The 27,357-nt window shown below is 46.9% G+C and overlaps 1 protein-coding gene across 4 annotated transcripts in view; it reads right to left on the reverse strand.

The window, feature by feature from the left end:
* Positions 1 to 27,357, reverse strand: part of CACNB3 (calcium voltage-gated channel auxiliary subunit beta 3) — a 462,560-nt gene that overhangs the window by 339,140 nt on the left and 96,063 nt on the right. For 3 of the 4 annotated variants that reach the window (XR_013610293.1, XM_078685908.1, XM_078685894.1), the window contains exon 1: positions 2,948 to 3,078. The exons of the other annotated variant lie outside the window; for it this stretch is intronic. Coding sequence is in view for 2 of the 3 variants with exons in the window: in XM_078685908.1 (XP_078542034.1) it covers positions 2,948 to 2,992 (45 nt within the window). In the remaining variant the exon portion in view is untranslated. Of the gene's footprint in view, positions 1 to 2,947; positions 3,079 to 27,357 lie in introns of those variants that run through there. 4 annotated transcript variants of the gene reach the window in all.

The raw sequence follows: 27,357 nt of genomic DNA on the forward strand, positions 1-27,357 counted from the left end.
CTGTACCTACTGGATTTGGTCTTTCAAAAAAGAGAGTTTCCTATAAAAACCAGAAAGGACTGGATAATATAAGCAGTAAACAAAGGAATTTCCTTTCTGTGTTGCTCAATCTAACTAAAATCGAGACCTTCTCAGACAGTTTAAGTAGAAAGCTATACATATAAAGTTTCACAATACCACATCAAAGTATATTTATCTCAAATTTATTATCCTTAAAAACAAGCTTAATATCTCCATCCACAATTTTTTATATGCAGGGTATCAAAAAACGGTACATTTAATTTTCACAATGTTTCAATTGAAACTAATCATTATCTCCTTACATATTTAGTCAATACAAAATACAGATTTAAAAACAAATAAAACAACAATGGTTAAAAGAAGTCCTTATGTCGACGCGTTTCGGTGTCTGGATTAAACACCTTCTTCAGGACAGATCAATGTACAACAATCTGCAAACAAATACATACAATAAATATTTTGATATTTTGTGATTTTATATGAGTTTTCTACAATTGTTTAAACTATATAAGAGAGATAACTGTCTAGGTCAAGAAAGTCTTACATTAAAGTAATGTAAGACTTTCTTGACCTAGACAGTTATCTCTCTTATATAGTTTAAACAATTGTAGAAAACTCATATAAAATCACAAAATATTAATTGTATGTATTTGTTTGCAGATTGTTGTACATTGATCTGTCCTGAAGAAGGTGTTTAATCCAGACACCGAAACGCGTCGACATAAGGACTTCTTTTAACCATTGTTGTTTTATTTGTTTTTAAATCTGTATTTTGTATTGACTAAATATGTAAGGAGATAATGATTAGTTTCAATTGAAACATTGTGAAAATTAAATGTACCGTTTTTTGATACCCTGCATATAAAAAATTGTGGATGGAGATATTAAGCTTGTTTTTAAGGATAATAAATTTGAGATAAATATACTTTGATGAGGTATTGTGAAACTTTATATGTATAGCTTTCTACTTAAACTGTCTGAGAAGGTCTCGATTTCAGTTAGATTGAGCAACACAGAAAGGAAATTCCTTTGTTTACTGCCTACTGGATTTGGTCCAGGACTGACCTGCATATGACTGGGGCCAAACTGAGGTGGCATGGTGGGCACAACAAATAAATACATCGAAGGACTGGGATGCGGCCCGAGTGAGTGCCAGCGGCTAAAATTGAACCAAGCGTTCAATCCTTCACTTTTTTCTTTCCTTCACACATGAACAAGCAACATGTGATACCCCCCACCCCTTGCCCCAACACAGCCTAACTCTCCACCCAGGACCTAGAGACCCCCTGAGCTCCACCTGTCTGCCCAGGCCTAAAGAAATGCCTAATTCCCTTTTCTGGCCTCGAAGACAGACAGCCCATCTCGGCCTCTGATACCAGCACACAGACCGTCCATGCCTGTGTGTGCACCCGTGGGCACATACAGGGGCGGCTCTAGGCTCATGGCAGCCCTGGGCAGGGAGCGTAGGTAGGGGGGCCCCCGGAGGAACGCAGGCACGGAGGCCAGTGAAGAGGGGGGGTCAGGGTGTTTGGAAGTGGAACAGAGCCAGAGGCCGCCAAATCCCTGCCAGGGGCAGCCACGTACATATGTATCGATCCTCAGAGGATTATTATATTAAGGATATATATTTGCATGGCGGCCCCTGGGGTTTGGTGGCCCTGTGCAGGTGCACAGATTGGACATGTCTAAAGCCGCCCCTGGCACATACCATCCATGTCTCTTGGGTGCACCCCAGCTCCAGTACACAAACCTTCATCCCTGCCTTTGTGCTGGGCACCCAATCACCCCCAGACCAGTCTAGGCGCGGAGCACTCACAGACAGACAGACGTCTCGAACCCAGACCACCAACCCCCACAGAAACCCTGAGCCTTTCACTTCCTTAGCCCCCATAGGCAGCCCCCTTCCCCTGTGCACCCATCATACGCTGACTCGCCACATCCGGCCTCCTCCCAGAGACAGTCCTCTCTACCAGCACCCACAGGCAGCCCCAGCACTGCCTCTTCTTCGCACCCAAACTCCCCCGCCACCCCAACCCCACACACCGCCATATAAACTACAGGGAACACTCCCAGCCCTGACTCTTCGCTATTGACCCACAGACACCCCGACCATGGAAGGGACACGCCCAGCTCTGCCCGCTCAGCCAGCGCCCCTAGACAGACCCTCGGCTCTTTCCGCAGCCACTGCCACCCCCACCTGCCTCTTCCCAGCACCACAAAAGACCCAAAGACAGCCCCTCAACCCCGCCTCTCCAGCCAGCACCTACAAACACCCCAGCCCAGCCTCTCCGCCCAGCTCCCAGGGGCCGACCCCCGGCATGCTTCTTATCCAGCACACACAGACACGCCCAAAGCCGCCAGTGCGCCTAGAAGCTGATCCACTGGCCTGTCTCTCCACCCGAGAACAGATCCCCTGCCCCTGCACCCGAGAACAGATCCCCTGCCCCTCCACCCAAGAACAGATCCCCTGCCCCTCCACCCAAGAACAGATCCCCTGCCCCTCCACCCAAGAACAGATCCCCTGCCCCTCCACCCGAGAACAGATCCCCTGCCCCTCCACCCAAGAACAGATCCCCTGCCCCTCCACCCAAGAACAGATCCCCTGCCCCTCCACCCAAGAACAGATCCCCTGCCCCTCCACCCGAGAACAGATCCCCTGCCCCTCCACCCAAGAAAAGATCCCTTGCCCCTGCCCCTCCACCTCGAGATTGAGTTTCTCAGCCCTGCCTCTCCACCCAGAGAGTCCCTTCACCGCTTCTCCGCCCAGCGCCCGGGAGAACCCCCTTTCTCTCCGCATTCAGCACCCCCAGCTCGCCTCTCCCAGTTCCTCCAGGATCCCTCACCTCTGCTTCTCGGAAGGATGCTCCGCCCCCCGCACCAAGCCCCAGGTCCTCTCCACCCAGCGCCCTCACCCCGCAGCACTCACCACCTCCGAGTCCTCGCGGCCATGGAGGTACAGGTCCTCGTACATAGGGAGCGCATGGAAGGGGCCGCGCCCGGCTGGCAGTGCTGGAGCCCGGGGCGGGGGCCGCGCATCGGATCTCCGCGCCTCCTCTCTGCGCCTCTCCGCGCAGCCAGGCCGCGGACAATAGCGCCCACTCCTCCTCCGCCCTCAGAGGCGGCACGCAGCGCTGGCAGAGGCGGGCGCAGCTGGGAGGCCGGCGGAGCACACCTGCAGACAGACACCACAATAACAATAGCCCGGGAGGAGGGGAGGAGGCGGGCCGCTGCCAGCCGGGAGCCGAGGGGTTAAGGGATGATGCAGGAATTGGAAACTCCCAAGGTACCGTGCTCCGTCCCTGCGAAGCGGGCGCACGTGCAGAACCAGCTCTGCTGCTTCCTGGGCAGGGTCCGAGAGATGGGCACACGGACATGGTGCATGGCGGGCACTGCCTACCAGGGTTCCCCGAGAGATGTTGGCATCTCTCAGGTGCGCTCTGGCGGAGGGGGCGCAGCGGGTACAGGTGATGGGGAGAGAGGCAGCATCTCTCAGAAGACCTGCTCTGAGGGGCACTTGCCTTTGCCTGGAGGTGGGTGAGGGGCATGACAGGAGGAGCCCTGTTCAGGGACCCTCTTACCTCCTTGGGGTGGAGGGGAGTGGGCTTGCTGGAGGGGGTAGCTGTCAGAGGTACTCTCTGAGGCACACCTGCTGGGAGGAGGCACTCTCTGAGGGACACTGACGGCTACTCAGTGAGTCATTTGTCAGAGTGAGGGCTGGTGCCCAAAGCTCTGCTCAGAAGCCGTCGGCCGGTGCAATTAAACATCTGCGCGCCAAATAGCAAGGCTGGTGGTCTTTAATCCTCTTTAGCCTTTCATTACCCCACTACCAGACTCCCCTGCCCCACTCTGCCCTTGCAGGTTTGCTTTAGTCTGTGAGGTGTTGCTGACTACGGTGTGGCTCCTCCATGTGGGTGGACGAACGTTGCCCCACTGCTTTCTCGCAGTGCGAGAAGGAGAAATGGTATGATAAATCCCATTTTATGTTTCTGCTTCTCGCACTGCGAGAAAGCAGAAGGGTTTGGTTGGGGGTGGGCGGTCCTGCTCTAGGGCAGGGGAGGAGTGGCTTGCCCTCTACTGAGGGCGCTGACTGTTTCGTCGGCCTGTGCACTCTGCCTTTTCTCCATGTAGGCTTCATGCCTCCCAATAGACGCCTGACTGGTCAGCGTCCGACCAATCACACCGCTGCCATTGAAACGTTGTAATTGGCTTAGGGGTGGGAGGCTGTCTACTTCCTGTTCTGGAGAGGAGCAGAGACGACACAGGGCCGGGTAAATTAACTTTTTATTTATTTGTAGTGTAATTTTACATTAAACCCCCCCACGCAAACTCCTCCCCTGCGTGACCCCCGCACCCCCTCACCTGCGACTGCCGACTTTATCTTCCTCCGTCTTTCCGATCGGTGCGTTTTCCCCTCTCTTGTTATGTTATGTTATGTTAATATTTTTTATAAAAGGCGCGCAGCTGCCACAGCCAAGGGGCGTCCCGGCGCCTGATCAGGTACCACAACATAACAAATCGGTGCTGGGAAAGACAGGAAGGGATCATTCAACAGTTGGAAACAAAAAAGTTTTTATGGCACGCCTGAAGGTAGTGAGACTATTCAAGGCTCGAATGTGGACGGGGAGAGAATTCCACAATCCTGCCGCTAATACTTTAAAGGAGCGACCTCCCATCCTACTAAGTCTGAACCGTGTGTTAACCGCCAGATGGAGAGATTCCGATCTGAGGGACCGCGTAGGGACATAGGGGGAGACAAGCTTAGCGAGGGCTGGAGGAGAAGAAAACTTCAAGATCTTAAATGTCAGGCAGAGAGCCTTAAATTTAATTCTCTGTCTGACCGGCAGCCAGTGGAGAGAAGTCAAAACTGCAGAGACAGAACACCGTCTAGGAAGGCCAACGATGGCACGTGCCGCGGCATTCTGCACCCTTTGCAGTCTAGTGGCTTCTGCCTGATTCACTCCAAGCAGCAGCGCACTCCCATAGTCCAGCCGCGAGAGAATGGAGGCTTGGACCACCAGTTGCCGAGTAGGGGGGTTGAAGAATTTGAGGACCGGTCTCAGCCCTCGCAGAATACCATAGCAGGTAGCTGCAACCTTCTTCGTATGGCTGGTGAAGGAGAGTGTAGGATCCAGCCAAACCCCCAAGTTCTTAACTTTGGCAGCTGGAATGGGAGTCACCCCCAATTCTGGAGGCCACCACTGATCTCCCCAAAGCTCCGCCTGTTTTCCTAAAACCAGGACCTCGTTTTTTTTGGCATTTAGCTGCAAACAATTTGCTCGCATCCAATTTGCCACGGCTATGAGTCCCGCACGGAAACTGGGAGCGTTCACCTCGGGATCACCGCTGAGTGTCACCGCCAGCTGCGTGTCGTCGGCATACGATGTCATGGTAAGGCCACATTGCCTGACGACTGCAGCCAGCGGTTTCACATATAGGTTGAACAGGGTGGGGCTCAACGCAGAACCCTGCGGAACCCCCAGCCCCAGCGGATGGAACGAGGACTGATCAGGTGGAATAGCCACTTTAAAAAACCGGTCCGAGAGGAAAGAGCGAAACCATTGGAGAGCGGACCCCTCAATTCCCACCTCCTCCAACCGCCGCATCAGGATATCATGAGACACCGTATCAAACGCGGCGCTCAGATCTAACAAAAGGAGCACCGCTGTTTGGCCAGCATCTAGCACCGTTCGCAAGTGCTCGATCATAAAGAGCAGTGCGGTTTCGGTGCTGTGTTGTGCCCGAAAACCATTCTGAGTCTCGTCTAGAATGTTATTACGAGAAAGGTGAGCAGACAGAATGGAGTTCACATGTGCCTCAGTAACCTTAGCGGGCCAGGGCAGAAGGGAGATGGGACGATAGTTTTCTGGTAATAGGGGGTCCAGATTAGGCTTCTTTAAAATTGGGCTAACCACTGCCTGCTTCCAGGAAAAGGGGACCACACCCGAAGTAAGCGATAAGTTGATCAGATCTAATATAGGCTCACGACATCGGGGGGGGGGGGAGGAGTTTAAATAGCTCTGGCTTCAACGGATCTAATGGAGATCCAGATTTAATTTTGAGGCTCAGAGTATCAAAAGCCTCATCAGACATTACTGGCAGGGAGGACAGGGTGTCATAAACCGTAGCCGTCACACCAGTTTGCTCAGTATCAGGCACAGATGACGTAAATCCTCGATAGATTGCCTGCACTTTCTCCACGAAAAAGGATGCCAAACTTTCACAGTGAGAGTCCGTGCAGATTTCCACCGAGGTGGCCCGTTTCCCCATAAGGTCTTTAAGAACCTTGAAAATTAATTTAGATGGATTGGGGTTATTCTGGAACTCAAAGGCGTAGTAGGCGGCTCGAGTTTGACAGATTGTCCTGTGGTAGATCTTAAGCTGAGCGAAATACAGAGATTTCAAGGTAGAATCAAAGGATTTCCTCCACGCCCTCTCAGCTCGCCGGCACGCTCTCTTAAGATCGGCAAGAGTGTCATTATACCAAGGGCTGGGAACTTTCGCGTGACATTTCGACCAGCGCATCGGTATAAGAGAGTCAAGGGCGGCTAAGATCCAATTACAAAATTGCTCATATCCTTGTTCCACATTCAGCAAAATGCCCAGGGGCTGCGCCTCCAAGATCTTAAAAAACTCCTCCAGTTTGAGCTTATGCCAATTTCTTTTAAGGATCAGTCTGTCCACAGGTTTGAATTGAGGGTCAGCTATAAAACATGAAACTTTAACCAACAGATGATCAGTCCAACCTACCACCATCGGGTCGGAAGCCGTAGCTCGCTCCAGTGTGGTAAAAAAGGGGTCAAGGATGTGACCACCTATGTGGGTGGGAGAGGTAACAAGTTGGTTCAGTTGCATGGCTTCAAGGTCCGCTAGGAAGGTATTAATAGGTGCTAATGACCTCAGGTCAAGATGAATATTGAGGTCGCCTACGATGTTAAAATTAGCACATTTTGAAGCTAAAGAGCTAACCACGTCGACAAGAGCAGCCTTGAAGACTGTGTCATTCCCTGGCGGGCGGTAAATAAGCATACCGCTAAGAGTGAACTGATGACTGAAAGCTACCTTAAAGGAGGCGCTCTCACACGCTGGTAAGTCAAGAGCTTTCCATTCAGCCGGGAAGCAAGATTTTATCGCCATGGCTATGCCACCCCCTCTAGAAGTGCGGTTAAGGGTGAATACTGTATAATTAGGAGGGAATGCTAGATTGATTATTGCTGTGTCGGCATCCTGAAGCCAGGTCTCAGTGATAAAGATGAGGTCAGGAGAGTCCTTTTCGATCATATCACGTAAGGACTGATGGTGCTTGACCAACGATCTCACGTTCAGACTCCATATGCTAAGTGCACGCTCCGAGATATTAATACGTGTACTGGGGGCATTCCCTACCACTAGGCGCACCCCGGAGGGTGTATCAAGTGAAAAGCTCCCACAAAAACAGTCATAGGGGCCCGATAGCGGGTGCATAGGATCATGACCACACCCCGCGAGCTTCTCTCTAATGGAAAGAAGAGTGGCGCGATTGTACCTGAGCGTCGTAAAGCTCTGCATGGTGGTGAAAAAACTAAGAAGATTAAAAAGAGTAAGTGCCACAGTCCTGACCCCGCGCCCGCTTCCCCACGCTCTTGCACTTGGTAAATATATGGTACAGCAAAATATGTGCCTGTCCCCAAAAATATGTGTTGGAGCACCCCATGGCAATCACTGGCTCAAATTAAGCACTGCACCTGCTGGAGAGGGAGGGCCATCGATCAGACATACTCTCTGAGCGACACTGACACCTGTAGAGAGCCGCTATCAGATATACTCTATTAGGGATACCGACACCACCTGGGGGAGAGGGAAGCATTTATTAGAAGTACTCTCCAAAAACCAGTGACACCAAGTGCTTTTAATGGTCCGGAACTGCCCGGTACGTAGTAATAGCATTTTTTTATTTTGAGTGGAAGCCAGCACTTCTCAAGAGTGGCCTAATACTTTTGATTGGAGAGTACCGGCACTTCTCAGAAACAAGCAGGTACTCTGTTACAGAGTACTGGCGCTTCTATTTTTCCATTTCAAGCACTGGTGACACCTGCTGGGAGGAGGGGGCAACATCTATCTCTGAGAGGCACTGGCACCTGGTCGGAGGAAGGACAGCACCTATCAGAAGTACTCTCTGAGGGACTTTACTCAGCTGAGAGGAAGGGACAGTAACTACCAGAGGTACTTTCTTAGGGACACTGACAGCAGATAGGTGGAGGGGGAGCATCTATCACAACTACTCTCTGAATGGCACTGACACCCCCTGGGAGGAGGGACAGCATCTATCAGAGGTACTCTTCTGAGCGACACTGACACCTGCTAAGGTATCCGCATCCCTGTCTCCAGGACACTGGTCCCTGCTGGGCTGTGAAATCTGTCTCACATCTAGAGCCATCTCTCCTATTGGCCCCTCTTCTTCAGCTGCTCTTTGAGGTGCGTATCTTAAGCACTATATACGTTTGTACATGCAAGGGAGAGAGAGCCATAATGTGGGTAGGTTGCTGAAATGGTGAGCCTACCTACTTGTGCTACTTAGTGAAATTTACAAAGATCCCTGGTAATAGCGAAGAATGGAGGTGTTGCTTGCAGTGATGGGCTGCGTCAGGGCTGTTTGCTGCTCCCTCCTATTGAACTTGTACGCGTGTGACACGGAGTGCAAATTTACTAAATTGTGTTTGTTCCCTCCCAAGATAGGCTCAAGATACGTAACTGCACTCTACCTTGCATTTGAAACCCTACAGGTAAAACGTAGCAACGTTCTCCAAATGGCGCCCCTGCTTTTCATAAAAAATGAATCTTATCATTACTTTGCATAACGCTCATACCATGGTGTTTGGCAAAACCCGGAGTCAGGGTGGATCAGAGGTGGGCTGGAAGTTAAAAATCAGCCCTGGCAAAAATGATGAAAACAACCCCGTACTGCAGGAGACCAAGACCAGAATAGGGCCCTGGGGAGGTTAAGGTTGGGATGCCACAGCCTACCCTCCTCTCTGAGCAACCCCTTAGCCTGCAGCTCACAGGGAAAAGCCCAGAGTTGCAGAACGGCCAATCCAGTCCTTGGATGGATGGCTTCTTTGGAACCAGTCAGCCTGCTCCTATTAAAATCCTATAGATTTGTGGATATAGAATTTGGTAGTAAGCTAATTTTGTCCATTGATGAAAGATACTTCCAAGTGCTCTAGTGAAGTTTAACAGAGCTTATGAGGACTACTCGTGCTCCCCATCAATGAGGGCCTACCACGGCAATATAATACCAATATTGACGTATGGGGCACTGTTGTGGCTACTTACCCTGCAATATTCAAGTGAGGATCTGGAGGGCTCCATAGGAGGCTGTTCTTTGGGGTACAGATCTCAACCTCCATGGAATCACTATGGCTGGAGCCCAGCCTTACTTCGAGTTTGGCTAGAGAGAATTATTGGTGCTAAACCGGTACTTCACCTTATCATCTGCACCCCTTAGTTATTGTCATTCACTGACTTAGGAGGCGATAAATAAGCATACTATATATGACTCTGCAGACTATAGCTGTTATGTTGCTTTAATCATTTTGTAAAGCACAGCTGTTACCTATATAGGTGTCCTTGCACTGAGTAATGCCAGAAAAGAAAAGTGAACTGAAACAGAGGTAATCTACTGAGTACATAACCAGGTTTTCAAGGTCTTTATAAAGGCTAACAGATACTGTGTTGCACGCAAGAATGGCGGAGGGGTGTTCCATAATCAGGCTGCCCTCACTGAGAAGCTCCTAATGATGTTAACTTTTATGGGTGTATTTACTGGGTGTAGAAACTGGGCTTTTGTTGCAGTTACCCCTCACCCCACACATTTACCCCCTTATTAGCAACTGGGTGCTGATTTTCGACTCTGACAGTGCACAGGGGTCTTCTAACCAGACCACCCTGCCAGTGCTCCTTCCCTAGAACAAGGCGTTGTCTAATTGTGCTACAATTGGGAAAGGACTTTAACACCTCTGCAAGTCCCTAGTAAAAGGTAGCCCAGGTACCTAGGGCATGGCAACTAAAGAGGGTCCCTTAGGACTGCAGCATATCTTAGGCCACCATAAGGGACCCACATACAAATTCCACACAGACTGCAATCATGGTGCAAACCACAAGTGAAAACATGACATGACACACTCCAGTGTGTCCTGCCAAAGTCACTGCATTTCATATATGTAAGTCACCCCTACAGCAGGCCTTTGAGCTCCAAGGAAGGGTGCATTATAATTTATGTGAGGACATATCTGCATGACCAGATGTGCCTCTGTGATATCTAGTTATATTACTATATATTGCAAGTGAGAGGGAAGCCAGCTTAAGGTATGTACTGGGCACTGGCCAAAACGAGTTCCCAAGCTACATAATGGCTTCACTGAAACATATGATGTTCGGTATGAAACATCTCGCATTAATAAATCCACACTGATTCCAGTGATGGATTAATTAATAGATGCACTCAGAGTGCACCTTAGAGGTGCCCCCTGAAAACCTACCAACTACTAGTGTGTTGAAGGACTGGTCTTAGCCAACCTGCCGTCACAGATCAGTTTCTGACCCCCAGGGGTGAGGGTGTGCTCTCAGAAGGAAAGAAAGAATACCTACTCGGGCAGAGGGTGTTTATACCCACTCCCACAGGATGGCCTGTAAATTAGCATTCCAAGTCCGGGGGATTCAAAGAGCCCATCGCCTTTGGTTTGCAAACTTGGCTTTTCTCACAGGAGAGGATGCCGACTCCCCTACCCTGAGCCATCTCATGCCAGAACAGCTGTGTAGGTGGTGTGTTGCACTGCCAGGCTGGGCACACCTCTAGGGTGAACAAGTCTGACGTGAACACGACTTTAGAAATTCCACCATATTGTGTGTGGTGAAATTAGGAATTCTGGCACAGGGTGATGTCCATTCCCTAAAGAAAGTGGTCATCTGGGGGGTGTAATGAACCCAGGGGTATGTAACCCATTGGCTACTAGCCCTCACTCCCCTTAATGCCAGTACATTGAGTATTTAGGGGACCACTGATACTACGACTTCAGATTTCGACGGAGACAAAAGAAGAAGTTAACTGAGAAGACTGCTGACCCGAGAACTGGGGAGCATGACTGACTTGGTGACACTCATGGAGCTCCTGACTTGACCTGTCGCTGTGCAGACTCAAACAAACCTGGAGGACTGCTAGTGTTTTGCTAAACACCAAAGAACCCCCTTGGAGTAGAGGAGCTATGCCCCTGCAGCTACAGGCACCAAAGAAGCAAGACCCAGTACACCGACCTGCCGCCTAAGGGGACTACTGATGCCGCAGCAACCCAGGAAGAAGTAGCACAGTTCAGATCCATCCTCTATGTGGGGACGCCAGGACTGACCGGAGTAGCACAACATCAACACCCGCGATAGTGAACCCCTTGCAGCAACCAAGGCTTGTTGTGTCAAGTCCGAACACAAATGCCGAGGAAGACCGACCTGCATGTCAATGGACTTCAGGGACAACGAGACCCACATTGAGAGTGGCCCAGCTGTCCTGGTTGAACCTTTGCAGCAGAAACAAAGACCAAGAGTTAGTCTGTGGCTGCCCAACGCCTCAAAGCACTTATAGACCGACGCTCCAAAGCCTGAGCCCAAGGGAGTTGATGGTACCAACGGGGTCTCCAGACCCACAAGAGCTAAGCCCATCCTTGGGTTTGTCCAGACTGGACTTCCAATCACCGCCTGCAGCCTCTTTCTGCAGACCTCCCTCCAACCGTGAGAAACTCTAACACTGGATCCGATGCCAAAAGAGATCACTGCACCCAAGCCCCACAGACTGAGGAGAAGCAGAGCAAGGGAGTCCCTGTGTGGCCGAGGATCTTAAGGTTTGAGCCTCCCAGTGGATTACCCCGGACTGATCCCCCAATACCAGCTTGCAGCCTCTTTGTAACCGGACAGTTCCCCATTTGAAGTGAAAGGGACACTCAATGCTGTGACACACCTCTGCACCCGGATGCCCCAGAGCCTCCCGAGGTGACCTATTGGTGTGGTTGTGGATCTTGCCTCATATTCACCTTAAGCCCTGAAAAACTGTGCCGTAAGTCACTGCTGAGTGCCAGACTGTAATACATGTTTTTCCTCCATAGGATAACATTACCGATCCAGCAATTGTAGTGTCCATCTTTGAAAACACAAAAAATTCATAACTCGTAAAGTACTTACCCAATTCTGATGACATTGGTACCTAATATTACATAAAAGTATGTGCTATTTTTATAAATTGATGTTGGATTTCTTTATTGAGTGTGTGTTTCACTTACAACCTTTAGTTGTGTAATACATTCTTAGCACTACCCACTGATGTGCCTAACTACTCACCCACACTACCACAAAAGAGAGCATTTGGGGTGTCATTTGTGTCTTTGTAATTCCTTTGGGGTTTGCATGGGCTCTCTGCACATTGTACCTCATTGTGGTGCACTATATAGTAAGCCAGCTTCCTACGCTGGGTATTCCATCACTCTAAATGTTTACAAGACTTTTATGAGATCTTCTATAAGTTAGTTTGCAAAAATTGACAGTTTGCTTTACTTCTAGGAAAATCTTTTGTACAGAAAACTAAGATAGTTATGATCCTGGCGGTTCACCATATTAAAGCCTCATGAAAACACCTGATGCTAGAAAAAAATGTATGTTTTTTATCAGGTTTGGGCACACCTGCACTTAACAGGGGACTGATGTTTGAGCTTATGTTCTGAAAGAATGAATTGTATTATATAATGTAAAATTGCTTCATTTTCGGTAAGATTTTTAGCGGTAACAAATAAAGATTTGATTAGTCTAAGAATGATTTCAAATTAATTGGTTGTTTTCTTTGTATGATTCTTTTGAAAGGTTTTACATTAGGTTATGAGATTTTATAAATCTGCAGACCCAACTACAAAGATTTTTCTTTGAGTTGACTTACTGTTGCTTTACTTCTAAGTTTCCAGTAGTAAGTCACAACTAGTCATCGAAAAAAGCTTTGTGAATTGGGCTCTATGAGTTTATATGTTTTTTCTTACCTGTATGCGCGTACTCGGCTACAACTTAATACTCAGACAACACACATCGACTCCTGTCCTGCAAACATTTTCAATTGTCCAACCTCAATTTATTGGAAGAATTTCTGCACAGAGAACACATGGAAAAGAGGAGAACTTCGTAATATTGCATAACAATGCTTACAACTCACAAGAGTGTACCTTATTATTTATTTTATTTATTAATAAAGTTTTATATAGCGCAGAGAATGGCTTCCTACTCTAATCCACCCCTGTGTGTGTCTGTCACATCACAGAAGAGAAGGAACCTACTGTGACCCTCTGTAGGGGATCACCACATCAGAGAGGAAACATGCACTTTAAATCCCTTTCGAAGGGATGCATCACAGCACAGATTAAACACGTGGATTAAGCCCTTTCTTTGGGGTTTACCACAGCACAGAGGAAACACCATCCTCTCTAAAAGTGCATTACATCAGAGGGGAATCACCCACCTAAAAACACTTCTGTATTGGTGCACCAAATCCCAGAGGGAACACATGCTTTAAATCCCTTGTTAGAGGTGTGCCATATCACAGGAAACACCCACTTAAAACCCCATGTTAAGGATGCACCATATCATAGATGAACTGGCTTTAAATCCCTTCGGTAGGTAGGAGTACTCCACATCACATGGCACACTCTTCAAACTTGTTTTAGCAGGGGCGCCTCACATCAGAGAGGAAACGTCCATTTTAAACTCCTTCAGTAGGGGTGCACCAGATTGCAGAGGAAGCACCTACTTTAAACCCATTCTGTCAGGTAGACCGCAGCACAGATCAACATGCTTTAAACCCCTTCTGTAGGGGTACACCAATATCACAGGGTAACCTGCTTTAAACCTCTTCAGTAGGGTCACCACATCACAGGGACGCCTCTTCTGCAGAAGTATGCCACATCAGAGAGTAAACCTGCTTACTTTAAACCCTTTCTATAGTAATGTACCCCATCAAAGAGTACCTACCCTACCTTGTACCCCTTCTGTGAGAGTGTACCGTATCAAAAGGTACATATACTTTCAGCGTCCCATATGATGGACATCTTTTAAACCCCTGCTGTAGGGCACCTCTTCAGAGAGAAAACCCCTAGTTTACACCTCGTCAGTGGGAGGTCACTAGACCCGAGGAAGCCCTTGCTTTAAACCTCGGCTGTGGGAGGGCACTACATCCGAGGAGGCCCGTGCTTTAAAACTCCTCAGCGAAAGGGCACTATATCCACGGAAGCCCTTGCTTAAAACCATTTTCGTTTGAGTTGAACATAAGCTAATCAGGAATTAGCACGATTCCAAGAAATGTTCATTAATGTGGGATTAGTAGAAGCCAAAGCAGATGTTGCACAAAAGTGGGGATGGCCAGCATTATCTATGGCCGTTTCACGATATATATGTATGAACTGGTGACTGGAAGCTCATGAGGACAGGCGGTAGCCCTCAAAGTTCAAAACAATCAGGAGCCCCTGAAACGAGAATCATAACCTCGATTCAGATTTGTATGCTATTGGATACTCAATGGTAATGAATGGTATGTAGCTAAACCAAACAAAAGAAGATGGGAAAACGTAACTCAAATAAATGAGCGTTGGTGGCTTTTATCCCCTTGTATAGACGGGTACCACATCAGAGGGTACATTTACTTTAAAACTCTTCGATGGGAGAGAGTGTACCATATCAGAGGGTGCATCTACTTTACACCCCTTCTATGTTATTGTACTAGGATGGAAAATGTATTCATATGTATCATTTTAAAAGCGCAATTGCGGAACTTCTGCCTATAGTATTGGCTGTTCTGTCTTCCTGTCGTTTTCAATAATGTTCATTTCACATCAAAGCTTCTCTGAACAATGTGTGTTTTTTTCTATTTAAATGAGCTCAGCCTGCCCGAGTTCCTGGACACAGAAAAAAAAGTATTTTTGTTCATAGAGATCTATTCTTTGTTCAAGGCAAACCACACGCCAGCACCTCCGTTCACTGTGGAAATATTGCCATCTAGTGGACAGAGACGGGTATTTAAAGAAAAATGTAACTGAAAGGCACTTCGACAATCTATTTTTTGGCATGTGTTAGGTGGCCATTGCGAGCTTCTACCCTGTTCGTAGGGTTCTAATTTGAGGAGGGAAAACTGGAATTGTCACGGGTATATACAGTTTTTGAGATTTTTTTTTACCAGCCTTCTTTCATCGTCGAACCCACAAGCGGAGAACCAGGGCTTTGGCCCTCCGCTGAAATCTGGACTACTGAATTTGAGTACAGCCAAAACAGCCCTTCTATAGGCTAAGCGATGACTGTCATTTCTTGAAAGTTGATTTGCTATAGTCTGGGTATCGTAGTATTACTAAGCCTTGTTGGTAGGGTTACCAACTGGCATGGGTGCAAATTCAGGACAATGAGTGTAAAAATTCAGGACAAAGGGTCCAAATTCAGGACAAAACTTTGGGACAAAAGGTACGTTTTACAGACACATCAGAGGAGGTCGCTCAATAGTATATAAGTAATCCCATCTATATTCGAACATATTCAACCATTTGCAAACCTATCCAACATATATCCATCCATCATTTCACTCATCCATCCGTTATCCATCCACCCTTTCACCCTATCCATCTGTAAACTCACCCATCCACCTATCCATTCACTCATCCATACAGCCATTTACCCTTTCACCCATCCAGCCATCCTTTCACTTACTCATCCATCCACTGAGTCACTCATCCTTCCACCCATGCACCTTTTCAGTCATCCATCCATCCACCCTTTCCCTCTCCCATCGACCCTTTCACCTAGCCATTCTTCCTTCCATCAATCCACCAACCCATCAATCTACTCTTCCACTCATGAATCCATCCATTGACCCTATCACTCATCCATCCATTCTCTCATCCATCCACCCTTTCACTCCTTTACTCAGTAATCCATTTTTTGTCCATCTACCCTCCCTTTCATTCACTCATCCACCCTTACATCCACCATTTCACTCATGCATCCATCCATTCACCCTTTCACTTATCAATTCATCAATCCATCCATTGCTTCATTCATCCATCCACCCATCCACTCATCTATCCATCATTTCACTCATCCATCCACCCTTTTACCCATCCATCTACCCTTCCACCCATACATCCATATACCTTTTCTCTGATCCATCCTTCCATTCACTCACTCATCAATACATCCATCCTTTCTCTCATTATCCATCCATTCACCCTTTCATTCATCCATTCACCATTTCACTAATCCATTCGGCCATCCACCCACCCATCCCTTCACTTACACACTCACCCCCCGTTTCACATTAAATATCAGCTGAGCCTTTGTCTGCAAAGTTGCAGACAGAAGAGGCCCATCAATAATTTCTCCCTTGCTGTAGTTCCTAAAGCAAGGGGTGGGGGTAGGGTTCACTATGCCCCTGCACATAGGCAATCTGAAACCTTGGAAGACATGAGTGATGCATGATGCACAGTGCCAGGCCATGAGGTGACTGTTACATGGGGTTGTTTCCAGGGCTTTAAGTAGAATGAAAAACCTGGTGGGTCTCTCCAAAGGGGCTGTTCGATGTATTCAAGGGCATGACTTAAAACACCTAAGCTAAAAATCTGTGCTTAGCATAGTGTGCTGCCCGACTGATATTTTGCCTCTTCTGTCAATGTATCCAGATATATAACACATCAAGTAATGTTACAGCTACAACAAGCCAGAACTATTGGCTTTGTCAATGATTGTTAGTTGCATAAAATATAAAGGCAGCAACCATGGCTTCATTGAATATAATACTGAAAATGCACCAGTTCAAAAATGATGAGACTGAAAGAATTCTAGCCCCATCTTTTTTTAACTTGTTTCATCGCCTTCTTTGAATAAACTGGATTCTCAGGTATCAGAACTGGTGTTTTAGCACATTTCTTCCATCTGACAGAATGCGCTGCCCTAGACTGAGGCTGTAGTAGGCTACCCCATGCTGCACAGACCAGACTGGCCCATTGTCATTCTGTATGTGGCAATCAGCCGCAGACAGAATGACAATGGGAGGGGTGGGGCTGCTCTTGAGCACAGAGGAGTGCGAGGCGGCCCCATTAGGGTGCTGAGGCTTCATGCAGGGAACAGTGCTGTTCCCTGGAATGCCCAAAATTGCGGACAAAAGGCATCCGTAAAAAGGATCCTCCTGGACAACGGACGTGAGGTCCAAATTACGGACGGTCCGTGAAATTTACGGACGGTTGGTTACCCTACTTGTTGGCGAGGTCTACTGGCCACTCTCTCACTGTGTAAAACCCACACTTTACCTCACAAATTGACTGCATATTCCCTGCTTGAAAGGTGCCGCAGCCTGCTACGGTTCACAGTGGGGCTGCTGGAATCAATGTTACATCTCTAAAGTCATAGGGATTGTGGAAAATCCAAGCCCTACACAAAGAGTATGTATAGCTACTGATCCATGCCATTCAGCAAGAGAGTGGTAAGGATGTGGTATGTTCCTGGCGGTCCATTTTGGAACATACTGCCGTAAATCTATTACTTTTACAGAAAGCACATTTTCCATTGAAATGGCCACAAAAAAAATGCAGACATACACTGATAAAACCGTAGCGCGCAATCAACAATGTGCGTCTGGTTTCCACAAATATTTATAATTTGCACATCACCAATTAAAATTCTTGATTTTTTGATCCTATAAGATTCTTTGCTTACATCACACTTAAGAATTACAAAAACAATGTGCTTCATTTGTGCTTTCCTAACTGCTGATATGTTTTGAAATTTTTATTCAGTTAATTTACCAGTATTTGAAATGTGTTGGTTTAAAAAAAATAAAGGCATCCTATGTCCTTTTATTTCAAACTCTCTGTACCACAGCAAGATTATTTGCTAGTTCACCAAACAAAATGCACTAACTTTTCACTTAAAGAAAGAGAAGTAAACACCAATCGCAATGTTAAAAGTAAAAAGAGCAATTTGTCAGGATATAGCCTGACATTTAACCTCTGTCTTTTAATGCACAAGGACTGTGCCAAGTGAAAAAAAAATGTAAAAGCATCTTTATTGCTGATTCACCTTCTGAACTCCAGCATTTGTATTTTGGAGGTGCTGCAACAACCCCGCACACCTACTTTCCTCACTGATGAATGTTCATGCATATTGTATTTTCTTCCATTGCACGTGCTGCGATTCCCCCCAGGTTGTTGTCCCTGAATAAACTGACAATCCTTTTGACCCTTTCTTGTGCCCTTTCACCACAACAACATGCGTGCATCCCTACATCCTCAGTGGCGTTCGTTGGTCTCTCCGGTCGGGGGGGGACAAATACTCATTACACCTCAGCCAGACATAAGCAAACATAGTTCCCTAAGTTCCGTGAAGGAAGTAAAGAACACGGTCTTACCCCAACCTCACCAAGGGGCATATTTACAAAAGAATGGAGAAACGTGGCGTTAAGCAAACATTGCTAATGCCACGCTTCTCCATTCTAAAAAATGCAGGGATGCGCCGTATTCACAAGAATGTGGAGCACCCCTGCGTTTCTTCTATCACTGGCGCTGAGTTCGGCTGCCTAGCACCAATGCAGGTACCCTTGCACTATAGTGCAAGGATGTCTGCATTGGGGGAAATGATTGCTTATGTGCAGAGAGGTCTCCCTTCCTGCACATAAACAATCATTCATGGCGTTTTGAAACTTCTATGGGTGCTGCTTAATGCAGCACACATAGAAGTTGCAAAACATCATTTTTGTTTTTGATTGTTAATGTGCAGGAAGGGTCACCTTCATGCACATAACAATCAATGGCAATTTGATGTTTCTATGTGTGCTACACAAGGCAGCACACATGGAAACAGCAAAAACAAGGAGAAATAAAGCATTTCTCCTCATTTTGCCAGTTTAAGACCAGGTTTTCCCTGGTCTTAATTTTGGCGCTGACTCCTATTTACGCTGCCCTTGTAAATAGGGGCAGTGTCAAACCCAAAGGGTGTTGTAGTGGAACACCCACCGCAACACCCATTAGTCTTGGAAATAAGGCGCAGCCCCTATCGCCAACACAACATCACTAAAAGTGACGTTGTGGTGGTGGTAGGGGTTTGTACATATGCCCCCAAGTATTTACAAAGGACCACTCCCCTGCTGGACCTTTGTACCTGGCACAACCGGAAGCACTTCACCTCGTCATGACCTGTGAGACTTGCATGTGGTGCCCTTCAAGGCACTGAACTTTAGTTGGCTCTCTCCCTTCCTATCTAGTACCAAACTGGGGGGGGTCAGTTCAGTTTGCCTACTTAGAAAAGGCCTGGGAAATAGTGAGGAAACGCTAACCATAGAATCCAGCACATATTACACTACTGTCTGCACTTCCTGTTCATCAGCCACTGGGTGTCGCCAAAGGCCAAAAAAAGATATGGGTAAAGCACGACACCATGAGTCCAAAGAACCTGGATACTCATCTTTACTTACGCAATCATACTTGGGGGGGGTGGGGGGGGATCGACTAAGATTTTACGTCATGTTTGCATCACAAAAGTGACTCAAATTAGTGCAAAATATTTTTTTAGGATTTACTTTCCAGTGCTAAACCAAATAATGTGAAAGTAACACAAAGCAGCACATAGCACTGCTTTGCATCACTTAGCGCCAAGGGGAACTACCACAGGGCATTCCCATGCAACCACCCAAGATTTCTGACGTTAAACCCTATTTACTAAATAAAGTAGACCGGGTTTAGCATCAGAAAACTGCGCCCTTTTCAAGTAGGTGCAACGAAGGAGAAATGCTTTAAGTAATCCTCTCTTTTCCAACTTTGTACGTGTGCTGCACTTACCAGCACACCTACAAGGAGGGGAAAGGGTTAACGTCAGTCTATGCATAGTATTTTGTGCTGGAAGGGTCCCTTCCAGTACAAAACCTGTGCTAGACTCACTGAGACATCCTTGCACTATGGCGTAAAAATGTCTCTGTGGCGCACAGTAGCTGATTTCAGCGCCAGGACTAGGGAGAGGGGAGGAGAGTGCAATATTTCTGTAAATATGGCACTCTCCCCCTCTCTCCTTTTGACACAATGCAGCTCCTGCGCTGCGTGAGTAAGTGGTAAATCTGGCCCTTGGAGTCTAATGCTATCCCTTCTCCCACCCTCAACCTCATACATGTGGCCTGTTCCATCTCTGTCCGGATTTGGGCTTAAAGTGTCCATAGACACAGAGGAGCCCAGTGGTTATCCAAGACTGTGAGAATTCCTGGCTGGTCTGTTCATTTCCTCTGCTATTGTATCCTTTTGGTAAAGCAGAGGAACAGGCCAGGGCCCAAAGCAATGAAAAACAGGCCGGACTGGGAACCAAAGCAGCCCCGGAACTTTTTTTCAGATTATCCCCGGTACGGTGCAGCCAGCGAGCGCAGCAAAATGAGTCTGACCACTACAAGGAGGTATGGGGGAGTGTTTTCCCCCCAAGAAAATTTGGGGGAAAATTGTGAATTTTTCAACACGTTTTTCATTATATATTCAATTGTATTCTTTTTTGAATCGTAGTAAATGTTGACCTTACAGTGCACCAGGACACGGCAATCTTTATTGGAGTTCTTCAATTATTCCCTCACTATCACCCTCCAACAGTGCCTCTACTCTCTACATAGCCCCTCTCTCACATGTATTTCATCTTTTTATAGCGCCTCTCATACCAGTGTAGGGTATTGAAGCATTTTACATCACACACACATACAGAGACAATTAAACATATGTACGTAAATCAATGTATGGAAAATGTTACATAAGACAAAGGGGACTATAAAGTGTAGGATTCACATGTTATCCATACTGGTAAGCATTTTTAAGAGCCCTTGGTCTGAGGAAGCATAGGATTCAGAACATAACACAGTAGCTTTAATAATAAGAATTAGTTTCTAGTCAAACTCTTTTTAGCAAAATTAGAATAATGAAAGACTGGGACAAAAAACATAACTTTCTAATCTAGATTACGATTGTAATTTATGAACTGCACAGTAACAAAAGAATCTCTTTGACAAAAGCAGTAACCTACTGAGCTATGCACATAAAATACTGTTCTTTGATCAGCATAGTACACACCCTTTGCAGCAGGCACATTAACCCTCTGCGCTATCTTAGATCAGTAAAAACTGCCACTAGACAAAACTCAAATCTCTCTAGCAGATACATTAATCACCAAATTGTTTTGCCACTTTTATTTTTGCCTGAAAACTGTTATTTATGCAAGAAACTCTGCAGTGCTTTTAAAGCTGCTGCACGGCTACAAAAAGTTCGCAATGTTTATGTCAGGCGATATTCTGCCAATAATATTGTGGTATTACATCATTTCAGACAAGCTCTGCCGATCCCTGTCTGGAGACTTCGAAGAATCTAGTGACTGCTAACGCTTTCCAAAGACCACACCCATATCCATCAAGGAATATGTTACCTCCGTAATGACTACATTATTACAAACTTTCTGAGGTCTTGTGACTAAGATCTAGATACTTTACTTGAAATATGCTCCCAGAGTGTTCATGGAGATCTGTTGATTGTGGTTGCCCATCTTCGATTTCATCTATTTATACAATTACCTAGTGAAAGCCCAACACCCAGAATGCTATCTAAATAATCTAACCAGAAACGAGAGTAGATAACAATAGATTATTTTTTTGCCCTAGCTTTTCCAACTTCTTGGAGAGTTTAGGGCCTAGAACAAACTATTCAGCACTTCTCCATTTATTCTGCATCGACATGGTGGTTCCGTGAGCTCCTACATATGCACTTATATATTCTTACATTAAGAATGAGAATTATTCACCAACACCCGGCTCTAAATTGGACCTTCATTCAAAGATGATAATTATCTTCTTTGACCGACCTAATGTACTTCTAAAGCAACCATGTTTAACACTGTCTCCGGCTGCATATCTCGCCACCGCTTCTCAGGGAATGTTAACGCTGCCGCCATGTCTATTTCATGCACTCTAAGGACTCTGTCTCTCTCTCTCTCTTTCTTTGCTAGCCTGCAACTCATCTTTGGTACTGGTCCCTAAAGAACAGTTTCTTCCGAGTTGCACCCCCACTTAAAGGAGAAGTAGTCTGCGGGAGCTGATGAACTCAGCAGAATTCATCATGCTCCACACAAGTAAGAGAACATATGCACAAGTGCTCCTGAGGGTACTAGGGTATTCCCCGAACAGACTCTGGACACAGAGAACAACTCAGTGTCAAGTGATTGCCTCCTTGTGGGTCTCTTTTGTGTCCTTTGTAGTAGCAGAAGGATTTTTCTGACCATCAAGAGCTAGAATTTTCCTTGTGGTTGAAGATTATGACCTTATCGAACCCAATACTGCTTCTTTAGTTTCCATGTGGGTGTTGGTGGCTGCTTCCAAAAGGATTTTCTGACTCATTTGTTTCATACAATGAGAGTAAAACTTTCACAGCAGCATTCTAGGACCATGCAGCACTTGTTGGCGCTTGCACAGCAGCCATGCTGGAATCAGTGGGCACCCTCTGCAAGCACTACTTCTTGGACACTGATTTAAGAAGCGATATTCTGCTATTGCAGAACTTTCTCACAGACTAGTTCATATGCAGGCTTCTCTTCTAGATTCTTTGAATACCTGGTGTGAATCTCTAGACTATCGTACACAGGAAATGGAGACTTACTTTCCTGCAGCTAAAGTTCTCTTCGAATGTTATTAATAAACTCCTCTGAAGCGCCTCCCAAGCTCACTTCTGTGGAACCAGTGGTTTTCGTGTCCATTCCTTGCTTTGAATGAAAGCTGGACCGGCATTCACGTGGGTGTGATTAAAGTAGCTTGTTTGGTGCCCTTCCGATGGAAAAAGTATGTAGCTTGGCAAAAAAGTGAGTATTGGGACTCTCATATATCCAGGTAAGTATGTGGATCTTTACTGGGCAGCAGCAAAAAACACTCAATTTGGGTAAGTTACATTTTTCTACCTCATCAGCGCAGAATGCTTTCCAGCACCGATGGACAAAGAGATCCAGTAACTAACATAAGCTCAAGAGAGATACCGCTTAATACTGGAGCTTGGCTACTTCTTCCACCTCTTTGGGAAAGGTTGCGAGTAAACATTAGATGTTCCATTCTTGAGGAACTGGTCTATAACTCAAGGGATTGCCCAGGTATGCATGCCTGGATCTCGGGCCGTGATGAGATCAGTTTCAAATTTCTGTGAGACAAGCCTTGTGATATTGCGTGCCAAAGTTCTCTCCTTTTTTATCACTTTGCATACACGATCCTGTACCTGTTGGATTTTCACAAGTACCAATGTCTTGCAAAGCTTGCTGCTGCTGTTTGTTGTGTACGCCATTGCTGCCTGTGTTGTTGTTGTATCTATTTAAAACAATAAAATGTTTTATTAAAAAAACACAACTTCTTAGGAAACAACAGTCACACTGTCTACTTTTTTGCTGAGGTATAAAGGAGGGTGATGCGGTCTCCCTATATATGTAGGGACGGCGGGTGTGGCATCCCTTAAGGAACCAGGCACAACCACATCCCCTGTATTACTTATTTTGATCTATTGCTGTCTGCAGTGTAATGGACGAAAGTCTGAGTCCATCTTCTTCTATGGTCCATAAAAACTGGTTTGGAATCAGTGGCCTTTGTGCCTTGACCCTAACATCAGCCCTTAGGGGCCGTAAGTTACAAGTGTGGCAGTGTCAGTGGTGGGCACTAATTCCTTCCATTGCCTGGCGAGACCATCCTGCTCCTCGCCTAGTTATCTATTATAAATTCAGTTCTGTAAGTCTGAACAATGTATTGGTCTGCTAAAGGAATTTTAGTGACTTTGCAACTCAGCCGTTTATCTTTCAATAGCTGGTGTGAGGTCCGCAACTGGAAGATATTAATCTCCATACAAAGTGCATGCATGCTTCAGAGATAGTTGTGATCCATGAAGACGTTGAAAATAGTGCTGTTCTATGACAGCTCACCACAAACACAACGTGTAAGGTTTTTGTGCCATGTACAAGATTTTGAGCATGGCCTGGCACCTTACCAGCTGAAATGGCACATGGCTACCGGGTTGTAGGGATGCCTAATTTACCTCTCTTCAGATCTGAGAAGTCCACAGGGTGGCCAGAGCTTACCCACTGCAGTTCCTCTCTTGTATTAAGATTCCCATGTCTTCAGGTTTAAGGAAAATTGCTGCCTCTGTTTACAGGGTCCTCCCCATTCAGTTATACCTTAGACCCCGGATATGCTCTACCCCATGATTTTAGCATGGAATATTGAGTACGGAACATGGTAACACTCTATTATAGAAAAACTATTGAGGACAAAAATATCGAAAGGCAAGTGCATAAAGGGTGATATAGATGTATTATTCTTAACTCCACAGCTACGCAACTTGGTGACATACATATCATCAAGGTGCGTAGAGGAGGAGTTAGGTATAAAAGATATCCTAATACTTAGCTATCAATATTTTTGACCTCGATGTTTTTGGCTATGATATTAAGGTACCACAATATTCCCTGCTGCATTTTCCAGGGCCACACTCTCCCACACATCTTATATCACCATTAGCATGATGCCTGGCCCAAAGGCGGAGGAGCACCTGTCTGTAACAGTTTTGAGGCACAGCGATGGGTGAGAAGCTGGAAGTGGTGTGAGGGCTTCAGGCCACCAGTGCGTACAGTCCGGCACCTTTCACCTATATCAAATCTACACACTTAATTCAACCAAGAGCACAGATGTTTCTTGTTGACATTTGCCCAGCACACGGGGGCTTAGGTATAACTAGCGCAGGCGGTGCAGGGGTCCAGTGCCCTGGGGTGTGAGAGGCCCACTGCACCACAAATGTAACTGGTTTTTTTAACCACCAAATCAGGGGATATGGTCCATATTCCCGGCCTGTATGAGGGTCCATTGCATCACAGCTTCACACAACGGAGGAATGTCGAACCTATTTTTTTTGTTTTAATTCGGCCTCTTAGCGTAGTTTACATGTTTCCAGTTGCTCGGGCAGTGCTACCAAGCGTGTTCGAAGCTCTTAATAAGCAGTGAGTCGCCCACAAGCGCGCGTCCCGTCTCTGGGCAAATTATTAGCCGTGTGCTCTGTCATCCGAGTGGGCGGAAATGTGCCTCTTCTCGGTGGCTCCTTGGGCCCTCCCGCCGCCGTCTGTCGCTCACAGGAGGCATTATTCATCAACACGCCCCCGGGGCCACGCGTGACTGCCTGTCCCGTGTCTCTAGGAGCGCGTGCGGTGTGTTTCTGGCGCCGTTCGCACCTGGCAGCGTCTCGGCCCTCCTCGGAGCGCGCGGGTCACGCAGAGGCGACGTCGAGCCAAGCCCCGCCTCCCGCGCGGCGCACGAGCCTCTGAGGAGAGGGCCCTCGCGCCCTCACCCTCTCAGGAGCCACAAGGTGGCCCTCCCCTGGGGTGGAAGGCGCGCACTCGGGGTGTGGATTGGACAGGAAGCTTTCCAGCGGGGCACCGGGACCTCTGCCTGCATCAGAGCCATGATTGGAAAGCGGCTGAGCCTGGGGTTTGTGTGTAGTGCCTAGCGGGGACTCAGGCCTCATCCCTCAAAGACACATGTTTCAGGTTAACCAGGAAAAAATGTGACCAGCCTTTCACCCTCAAGACCCTCGCGCTGTAAAGACATACTGAAGAGCCCCGACTTCACAGATTCACAGCGGTGTGGCCCTCTCGGCGCCAAGCCATTGGACAATGCACACCTCACAAAACTCAGTGGAAACCACCTTCAACTCACCTAGACAGATGGGCGAACCCCTTGCTCCCCCTCCAAAAAAGAGTCACGTGGCAGAGACCCTTTCACCACATAACTGTATGATTTTGGAAGGACTGCACCCTCATCACAAGGTCATATAGTGAGGCCTCACCCAATAAAGTCATAGGAATGATACACTTACCCTATAAGTCATATTGATCATTCCTCACCCGTCAAACAGGGTCGGATTGGGATCACAATTCGGCCCGGGCACTGACGAAAAAAGTGGCCCACATTCAAGAGGCGTGGCCCATATTTAAGGGGCGTGGCCCACATTCAAGGGGCGTGCCCTTTCATGAAACACCATTTGCACAGACAAGGAATGAAAGTGGGAGGATACTGTTCTTGCACAGGACACAGGGCCAAGGTGACAATGGCCTACATGCTGAGCAACTAAAAAAAATAGCAAGGCTCCTTTACCCTTTTGTAACTTGCACATGTCACTTTTCTCTGGTATCACACTGTATGCTACCTCTCACTTTTGTTTGCTTTAGATACTTGCACAAGTGCCACCATTGCCTACGTAACGTTTGTTCTTGTGCTGGAGTGTCTGCCATTTATTGCAGTATTTTACCTCTACTTGTACTTTGTACGCTTTTGTAACCTGCACACATATCACTTTTTCCTCCTGTAATGTACTGATTGCTACCTCATGTATTTTGGTTGCTCACTATTGTCACTTTTTATTCATGTAACCTAACGTTTGCTTTTGTAATGTGTCCACTTGTAATTTTTCTCCTCATGTATTATTGCTGTTCCTAGTGTGAAGCGCTCTGACACCTTCGGGTAATAAGTCCGCGCTATATAAAATCGCATAACTAAATAAATAAAATAAAAAAATTCCAAACATCACCTGGCCCCCACAGCAAGACCCATTCTTCCTCGCCCACTATGCCCTGAATGTGAAGGGCTGTGGGCGAGGTGTTAAGACTAACACCGTTTCTGGGCTGCGTGGGCCCCAGGGGGGCCGAGGTGAAAATGGCTCAAAGGCCTGAGAAACACCTGGCCCCCAGGGAGGCCGATTCTTGCTAACAATTACCCCCTCCCCAGCCAGCCTGATTGCTTGGCAGGGGTGGGTGAAGGAGAGGCCACAGCTGACAATCGCTGTCCGGCCGTGTGAGAGGCTGCTTTCATTTCTGTCTCTGTGCCCTCTGTGGGACGTTTTTTTTTCTCCCCTTTCCTAGTCCGCTCTCTGTGGACTGGGACAGGGGAGGAAAAAACGGCCCACGGAGGGCACTGAGGCACCGGCCCTTTGGCCCATGCCCGAATGCCCGCCTTGCCAATCCGCCCCTGCCGTCAAATCTGTAAGATCAACCCTCACTCTACTAAGACACTGTGACCTTGACCACACCCCACATAGCCAACCGAACCAGACGCACACCCCTCAAAGCCACTCTGGTCAGCCCTTGGTGCAGAAAAAAGTCAAAATAATCCATGAATTTATACTTATTGTATAATAATTTGCTGCAATATCTACTAATAACCCTTTCTTAATGATTTTATTATATGGTTTTATTGTTTTTTACATGGAACCTGTGCTGTACTTTTTT

The sequence above is a fragment of the Lissotriton helveticus genome, chromosome 1_1, assembly GCF_964261635.1.
Source record: "Lissotriton helveticus chromosome 1_1, aLisHel1.1, whole genome shotgun sequence".
Lineage (NCBI taxonomy): Eukaryota > Metazoa > Chordata > Amphibia > Caudata > Salamandridae > Lissotriton > Lissotriton helveticus.